Source organism: Chenopodium quinoa, unplaced genomic scaffold (assembly GCF_001683475.1).
Source record: "Chenopodium quinoa cultivar QQ74 unplaced genomic scaffold, ASM168347v1, whole genome shotgun sequence".
Taxonomy (NCBI): Eukaryota; Viridiplantae; Streptophyta; class Magnoliopsida; order Caryophyllales; family Amaranthaceae; genus Chenopodium; species Chenopodium quinoa.
In genome coordinates, this window is record NW_018743850.1 from 3,852,646 (window position 1) to 3,861,551 (window position 8,906).

General features: G+C 42.9%; 1 protein-coding gene across 1 annotated transcript; it reads left to right on the plus strand.

Annotated features, from left to right (window-relative positions):
* The first annotated feature begins 709 nt into the window (after positions 1 to 709).
* Positions 710 to 1,354, plus strand: LOC110685668. Its single transcript, XM_021862200.1, has one exon. It carries the CDS (start codon positions 710 to 712, stop codon positions 1,352 to 1,354), a length of 645 nt encoding a protein of 214 aa, XP_021717892.1.
* The last annotated feature ends 7,552 nt before the right edge of the window (positions 1,355 to 8,906 follow it).

An 8,906-nucleotide genomic window follows, 5' to 3' on the forward strand; every position in this document is an offset into this window, starting at 1 on the left:
TTGCGGGAACCTTTAACTCTCATAAAATACGATCCGACTCTGATATTTTCTTAGTAGCTCAATAAGCTTAAGAATTGTCATAAATTTGCAAATTCCTACAAAATAATACCAACTCTGCAAAAACACTAGAAAACGTATATTAGTAATAAAAATAGCTCCGTAAAGCTCAAATAAGCATAAATATGACCGTGGGACGGAGAATAAAAAAAATATATAATAGACTCATCACTCCTCCAAAAAAAATCATCAGCCACCCCTACATCATCAAGCTGAATCTGAAAAAAAAAACAAATCAGACACAACACATGGCAGAATTTGTTGAACCTCTGTTTTTCAATGTTGATCAAATACTAATAGAAGAAGATCTGGCAGAATTGTACTATGATCATGAAGAAGATATGCAAGATCTAGGCTTAGAGGACTATGAATCTAAAGATGAGAACATGCAAGACAACCAAGAAGAAGAACATGGCCAGCAAAACACACAAGCTGAGGTTGATTCCCCAGAAATGCAACAACCAATTGAATAAGGGACTCAAGTTCCACAAAGAAAGCAGCTCACCATGCCAAAGAAAAGGGAAATTGTTGATGCAATGTTGGTTAAATGCATGAGGGGAACTTACCAAGGGGTCACATGAAACATTTATTCGTTCAATTTAATGTTCACAAATCCACTGTCACAAGAATATTCACATACATAAAAAAACAGATGGCACAAGGGAATTTGATTGATGTCAGGACTAAGAAGTATGGCAGAACAGGTCCAAAGCCAATGGAATTTTCTGATGAATTCCTACAGTCAGTCCCTTTGCATTTAAGGAAGACAAAAAGGAGTTATGCAGCAGCATTGAAGATCTCTCATGTCACTCTTCACAATTTGAAGAAAAGGGGAAGGCTAAAAACACACACAAGCAGCAACAAGCCAGCACTGTCATCAGACCACAAGGTAGCCAGACTCAAATGGGTTCTGTCACATATTAATCCAATTACAGGTAATGAGGACCCCACATTTGTTGATATGAACCATGTCATACACATTGATGAGAAATGGTTCTATCTAAACCCTGATAAGAGGAGGTTTTATCTCCTACCAAGTGAGGAAGATTCATACAGGGCAATACAGTCAAGAAGATTCAAGCTCAAGGCAATGTTTATGGCCTTAATTGGGAAGCCATTGTATGACACAAATGGGGAACTACTCCATAATGGGAAGTATGTCATATTCCCATTCACTGTCAAAGAACTAGCAAAGAAATCCAGCAAAAACAGAGCAGCAGGAACTTGGGAAACAAAGGCACTCCAGAATGTAAACAGAGAAGTGATTAGAGATATGTTGCTGACAAAGGTCATATAAACAATTATGTCTAAGTGGCCTGAAAGTTTGGCAAAAATATTGTCATCAAATGGGACAATGCAAGGCTTCACCAAGTTCCTAAGGATGAAGAGTTTATGGCAGCAACAACATCAAATGGGTTTAACATTCAATTTGTTTTTCAGCCAGCCAGTCACCTGATTTGAATGTGCTTGATTTAGGGTTATTTAGGTCTATTCAATCGCAATATTAGTCTTTTCCTAGCAACCTAGATGAGCTAGTTGAAAAAGTGGTAGACTTTTATGACACATTCAATCCTCAAGTTAACAAGTACATTTGGGTAAATTTGCAAAAATGCATGATAAAGATCCTCAAGGCAGAAGGTGGGAACAAGTACAAAATACCCCACATGAATAAAAAAAAAAACTTGAAAATCTTGGCATTCTACCAGATCATGTAGAAGTGTAGAAGGAAGTAGTGATGGAGGTTGTGGAGTACCTAAACACTATGTTTAAGCCAGCAAATCAAGACACTAAACAAGCAACAGAAGATATAGAGGTAGATGCAGACTAGGGGACTCATCACAACAATGAAGGAACACATGGACTGCCGCATATAACCACTTAGCTTTTTATTTTTTTATTTTTTTTACATTCACTTATTAGGTGGTTAGGTGTACATTTTTGATTACAATGATGCAAACAAGTAAGACAGTGTTATGTAAGGTCTTTTGATGAAGGCATGGTCCTTTTGTACCCACATTTTGAATGAAATAGAAATGAAAAAGAATTAGTTGTTATGTGGGCACTCAATCCATTAGAAGCTTTGTATGTCATTGTTGAGTACAACACTAAGTCACAAAGTTACCTCAACAACAACATCATAAAACAAATTGTTGGAGCAAAACACGTATTTTTAGTGAAATTCAATGGAGTCCCTTCATCATTTGGATTTGACAAAGTAAACAACACAGTTAAATGGGGGACTTAATACAAATCAGGCTAAAAAAGATAATCAATGGGGACTCCTTTAAGAAATGTTTAAAAACAGTAAGGGACTGACATGTGTTCTCTACCCAAATGATAATTGAGAACACTGTAAGGTATAACCATGCCAACATTAAAAAAGAAAGCACACAGAAGCCTCATCATTCATCAATCAAACCCCCATAGGCACCATATGTCATTTTGGCAATACCAAACCAATCATAGAAGCCAATGAAACCAAAACATGCAGCATGAAGCAACAACAAGCCAACATAATCCATCAAATCAAACCAATAATAATCCGGCCAACCAGCAAACATAATCCTTCAGAAAAAGGCTACAAGAATTCCAATAAGCCAATAATCAACAACAATTACCAGTATAGGATGTCAAGTCCAACAAGTCAACATATTCCATCAAGCCACCAGATCAGACAAATACATCAACACATACATGAAACCAACATAATCAAAAATTGCAAACATAGACAAGAATCCAAAAGATCAGACAAATGAACTCAACACAACAACATCCAATAGGTACAACAACCCAACACAATAAAAAATAAGCAACAAAGCCAACAAGCCACTAGATCAAATCAACACACTATAAAAAAAATCAATGGAAAGGGACTCTAATAAAAAATTAAATAATTTAGGGTTAGGAATCGTTACGCAAGCAGTTACTTGGAGGGTTGAATGAACCTTTTGGGTTCATCCGCCTCGCACAGTGCTTCAAAGGAGGGCCCTGCACTTCACCATCTTCCACTGGAGGGGCAGCCTTCTTTGAAGGAGGTGATGAACCCTCCTTTTTTTCTAGCTCATCATCAGAGGACACCAAGATTATCTCATGAATTTGCATGCCACGCATCCGACTTAAAGCCACCTACGCCGCCTTCCTTTTAGCCCGATCTTCGGGGGTGGCCTAGCCCTCTTAGATCTGGGCTTTTTCGTGGGCACTGAACTCCCTTCACTAGTTTCAAGGACTGGATCTACATCTTCTGCACTGAAATCAAGCGTTTTCTTGCCATGGGACTCCCCTTGACCTTCAACCCTTAACAAACGCTTCACCTCCTCAACGACTTCAAGGACCTTACCCAAAGCTTTGTAGGTAGTCGATGTACAGTAAGGACCAGCCTCACCAGACTCATAGAATTGGCGAGGAAAAGGAGTTCCGATCTCAATAGATTGAATCAGGGACACAATCAAATTACCCTCACCGGCGTCCTCGGTGGCCATGAAAACCTCGTGAAGTGGATCAAGGTTAATCATGTTCTTGGGGGACTCGTTTTTTTCAAGATCTGATGTCTCAAGGTAAGATCTAGAGAGTAAGATTGGAGAAAACTAGGGACGAACTGGAGAGAGAAAGACAAAGAAGATGAACTAGGGTTGATATGGAGAACTCTCCAGAAAATAAAGGGCAGCCCAGCCATCAGAATTTAATTTTTGGTGGTTGGGAATGTGAGTAAATGAGAGTAGTTGAGGGGAAATATGATAATAAATGGAGAGAGTAATTAGATTAAGGTAATCTGATTAGTTTTAGGTTAATGTGATTAAAATAAGATAAGGGTAAAATTAAGAAAATCTAAATTTTAAGTAAGGGTAAATATGTAATTTTCAGGGTTTTTGTTTACTAAAAATAGAAAGTTGCACATAATGTTTAGCGAACAAAAATAGTAAAAGTTGCACATAATATTTGAAGGAGGTAGTATATAGAATCAAGATCATGTGAGAACCAAGGTCTATAATAGGAACTAGGAACTCATCTTAACCGTTGATTGCGCATCATCTGACGGTTATCATCTTACCTGCTTCATTATGGGTAAAATAGTCATTTTACGTTTTGAATGACTACCCTAAATTTTTCCCTGCTTCTCTTTTCATTCTCTCTCTTCATTTCGTTTTCTCTCTCCTCCTGCAAATTCTCTCTCTTGCGATTTTTCTGATCTTCGTACATCCTCACTTCTCAAATTCCCAACTTCTCATCTTTGCTTATTGCTATAGCAAATTTATGGGCTGGTAAGTTGTTTTGATTTGAATTTCGTTATCATTATTTTCTTTGATTTAATAGGATTTTGTAACAAGTTTTTTTGTGATTTTGATTGCGAAATTTAGGGTTTTCTTGATTATTTATTTGTGTTTTTGCGATTTCGATTGATATATTAAGGATTTGCATTTTTTTCTTTGTTGTTTTTTTCAATTAAGGCTTGCGTTTTTTTTAATTCAATTAGCGTTCCTTTTTTTATTTTTTTATCTTTTTTAATTTAAGGTTTTTGATTCAATTAGTGTCTTCCTTGTCAATTGAATCTTGTGTTTATTATAATTATTTTAAGGCGAGTTTTTGTATCGATTTTTTCCATCTGTATTATGTGTTTATCAGGTATTTATTTGATATTTGAGTTGCTTTCCTTGAATTTTTGAGTGAATTTCAGAAATTGATTTTGTTTAACTTGGGGGATTTTGCATCATAGGCTTGCAAAAATTTCTTGTTTATGAATTTGGAATACTAGCTTCATCTTTGGAAAGCAGATGTCGAGCTTTCCTTGAATGGAGAATTTGGAATACTAGCTTTGTTTCGGGGTTTTCTGATGTCCTGCGGGAGAGTTACAATTCCGAGACTGGAACCGGACGCCTGTACCTGCAAAATAACGGAGACTCCTGGTGGTGGGAGCTCCGCCTCCAACGGTCAAGTTAGTACTTGATTAAGGAGTAATTAATGCGGAAATTAAAGTGAGTGGGTCTCTCTAGGTGAGAGTGTTTAATGTGAGTTTTTAGCGTAATCAGCCTGTAACTCTGGGTGTAATCAATGTGTTTTTTCCGTCCTCCCCCTTAATGAGGATTAAGGGAGGTATTTATAACCTTGGGAAACGTGCCAATCCTAGGTTTAGGTTAACCTAGGGCTGATTGGGCTTCCCTCGGAAGTTGGGCCTGGGTGGCCGGTTTCTCCATTAGGCATGGAGTATGCCACGTGTCATGACATAACAGGTCCATGGTGGACGAATAAGCGTGTGCCACGTGGAAAGCCCTGACAGTTCCAACTGGGGGACACTTGGCAGGACCTGATTGGCCCACGTGGCGCATTCTGATTGGTGGGAGCAAAATCCCCTAATCATTTGCCCCTCACAGGTGGCACGTGACTGGTCACGTGTTACCTGTGACAGGTGCCGCACTGTAACAGGCGACGACCTGCTACAGGTGTCAGTCGGCGAAAGGCCGAGAGATTTTCCCGCCCAAATTTTGAATTCTGAAAGTGACCCTTCGCCTTCTCACTTCGCCTATATAAGGGAGAGTTGTCTTGAGTCATTTTCACACTTGAGAACTTTGTGAGAGAACATTCGGACCCCTGAACTTGCTCTGACATTTTGGACCTTTTCTGCCTACCGCCTGTTCTGACAAGCCGACTGCACAGGATTTTCAGCACTTCATCAATCGTCACTCGTTCAGGTAACTGTCGGTTCTCTTACTCTTAATTTTCTTTTTATTTTTTGAAATGGCACCACGAAAGCACACGACACGACCTAGGTTAGTGATCAGCCGGTCACCGGGGACGGCTGAATCTAGGACTAGGAGTGCCGCCTGCCCTTTTCCGGACCCATCTTTGCCCTTTATACAAAGTCCGACTGTATCTGTGTCTATGCAGAGCAGGATGGCCAGAACGAAAAAGACTGCTAGGATCTCAAATTCAGACGGCTCCTCCCACAGGTGCCGATTAGTGAAACATCTGACCAAGCGCCAGATGTGGAAGTGAAACAAGGCGGCCTGAAAGCCGGCAATTCTGAGGGAGGAGTCATAGTGACCCCTTCCCATTTAACAGTTAACAATTCTGCTTCTTTTCAAAGAGAGGAGGCGGGCCCCTCCGGGAGAGGGGAGGAGTCGTCCTCTTCAGACTCGTCAGAGGGCGATTCCGAGTCTAGCTCTTCTGGCCATGCCTCTTTGGACACAAAAGAGAAAAACAGCCGCTTGCAAGAGGCGAGGCTTTCTCACGCAGTTGAGAAGGGGGACAATTGGGCGGAGCCATCCGCCTCTTACCGAGAGCAAAATACCCCCTACTACTGCACGGTACCTTGGGGCCGGATCACAGTCATGCAAGAGAAAGTGGAGAGCTTTATCGCAAACCAAACAATGGGCCCCGACTTTTTAGTGTTTGTGCCGGATCTAGAAGACACAGTCGTCTGGCCGGCTGGTACCAGTTATGATAGCGCCTGCTTTGGCTGCTACGAGGCGGCCATCAAGGCTGGGCTGCGCTTCCCATTACATCCGGCTGTTCAGCGGATATTGGATGGGTATGAGTTGGGGTTATGGCAGTTAGCCCCAAACTCCTGGGTCAACGTACTCGGCTATGTGGCCGGGTGCGAACTGCACGGGGTGGAGCCGAGCTTCGAGGCTTTCGCCCATATGAACTATCTCAGTCGGACCCCTAAGGCAGGCGGTACCGGATGGTATCAATTTACAAGCCACAGGGGCTACCTCATGACGAGAGGTAAAGCAAACAAGTGGAAGGACTGGCGGAGCACCTTCCTCATCATTGAGAGTTCAGACACTGAGCTGAACAAGCGCTTCAATAGGTGGAACAGGAATCCGCCCCTTCTTGCAGGCGGTCGTAGCATGCCGCCTGTTCCCCCCAAGGATAAGAAAGATATCCTTGATAAAGGACTCTTTAAAGTAGAGTCGAGGGTCGACTCTACTTCAGGGGTACGAGAGCAAGTACCCCTGCACTGCGTCCCGAGCTTCAAATGGCTCTACGACGAGTACTTTTTGGCCGCCTGTGGCCTCAGCAGTCGGTGCTCAAGAGGTAGTCGGCCTGTCAAATACTCTGTTGTTCCATACATTTCTTGTTATGACTTTTATTAACTTTGCTGTTTGTTTTTGCAGCTGACGCCATGAGCAAAATTACCGCCTCCAAGACTGCGGCGGCCATGTTGCGGGCCTCCATCATGCAACAAGCTTCAACCGACTCCCCCAAGAAGGGGGCACCCTTGGTGAGCTCCGAACCTTTCACCCTCTTTTTGGAGTTGTGTTTATGCATATACTGACTTTTTTCTTCTTTTTTAGACGGGTGCTCCAAGAGCTTCATCTTCCCAACAGCCGGACCCCAAGGCCCGGAGGACGACTGTTGCGAGCTCTCCTGGTTCTGCCAGGAAACATGTGGCGGCTGAGAAACAGCCGGCCACTTCTTCTAAAACTCCAACTGGGCCGCCTAGAAGTATGAAGTTGTCCTTGTAAATTTTAGACTTGCTCCCTTTTTTACTAGGTCTAATCCGTTTGTTTATGCTTGATGCAGCCGGCCCTCAGGAGCCTGACTTGGTAGAGGTGGCCAAGTCTATGATCAGAGTCGTTCCTCCAGCTGAAAGGGAGGCGGTCAGGGGTGTCGGCACCCTTGACCTAGACGAGATTGCAGGGGTCCTTGCTGAGGTATACTTAGCATATTTTTGAGTATTTGAATTTCTGGACGCCTGTTTTCTTTTTTGTTTGGAAACTGACGCCTGTTTCTTTTTACTTAGGCCCTGCTCCGAGTGAACGGCCTTCGCAAGCCGCTTGACCGGAAGAACAAAGAGGTAAAGGCAACAAAAGCTATGGCCGCCTCCAACTGTGATAAGGCAATGTTTCAAATTGCCTAAAATGAAGTTCTGACCATTGATATTCTTTATTATCAGGCGCAGGCTACCGCCGCTGTTCGGGCTCAGTTAGAGGCGGCCCAGAAGAGGAATGGCGAGCTGGAGGCGACCATCACCAATCTCAAGGCCGAGCTGAAACCTCTTCGCCTAAAGATGTACTCATACGAAGCCTTGGAGAAATCCCTGGCCAACGTAAAGGAACGCCTGGTGACCCAGGAGAAGAGTCTTACCCCGGAGCTCTCGGAAAAGGCCGAGCAAGAGAAGAAAGAGCTGGTCCGGGAGATGATGGAAGACTCCGCTCAAATCCAGCGCATGACTTGGGGCCGCCTCTTCCCTAATGCCGACTTTGCCTCATGGGAAAAAATGTACCGCCAATGTTCTGATACATATAATCAAGAGATCCTGGCGGCTGCTGAGGAAGAGGCGTTGGAGGAAGCGTTGGAGGAGGAGGAGCCGGTAGTGGCGCTTGTGCCGCTTGGGGGTAATGCATCAAAAAAGGATGCAGCTGAAGCCGAGTCCAGCAAGAAGAGTGCTGACCAGGCGGCAGCTGCTAATATTGAAGATCTGCCCCCTTCTTAAGCTTTATGTATTCTTTCCACGGCCTGCGTGCCGTTTGTTTTGTATTTACCCGGCCAGGGGGCCGGGGCTTTGAATATTTTGCCGGTCTTTAATGACCGGCTTCTTTTTAATGAATTTTTGTTTTGCTTGAAATTTGTCTAAGTATTGAATATTCTAATATCCAATTGTTCACTAGACCGACTGTTTTACATGGCCGATAGTTGCAAACAGGTACGGATAGTTAGTCACGCCGCCTATGCCCCTGGACATCTGGTTGTCTATTTCCAGGATAAACGATCAGTCGGCCATTTATCCAATCGGCATTCGAACTATTTTAAAGACTGGATCCTTTTTAGGCAGGCGGTCCTGTCATTTGTAAATTTAACCAAGTAGGAAAGTGGTCTGACCAAGTGAACATGATTGTTACTTAGTTGAC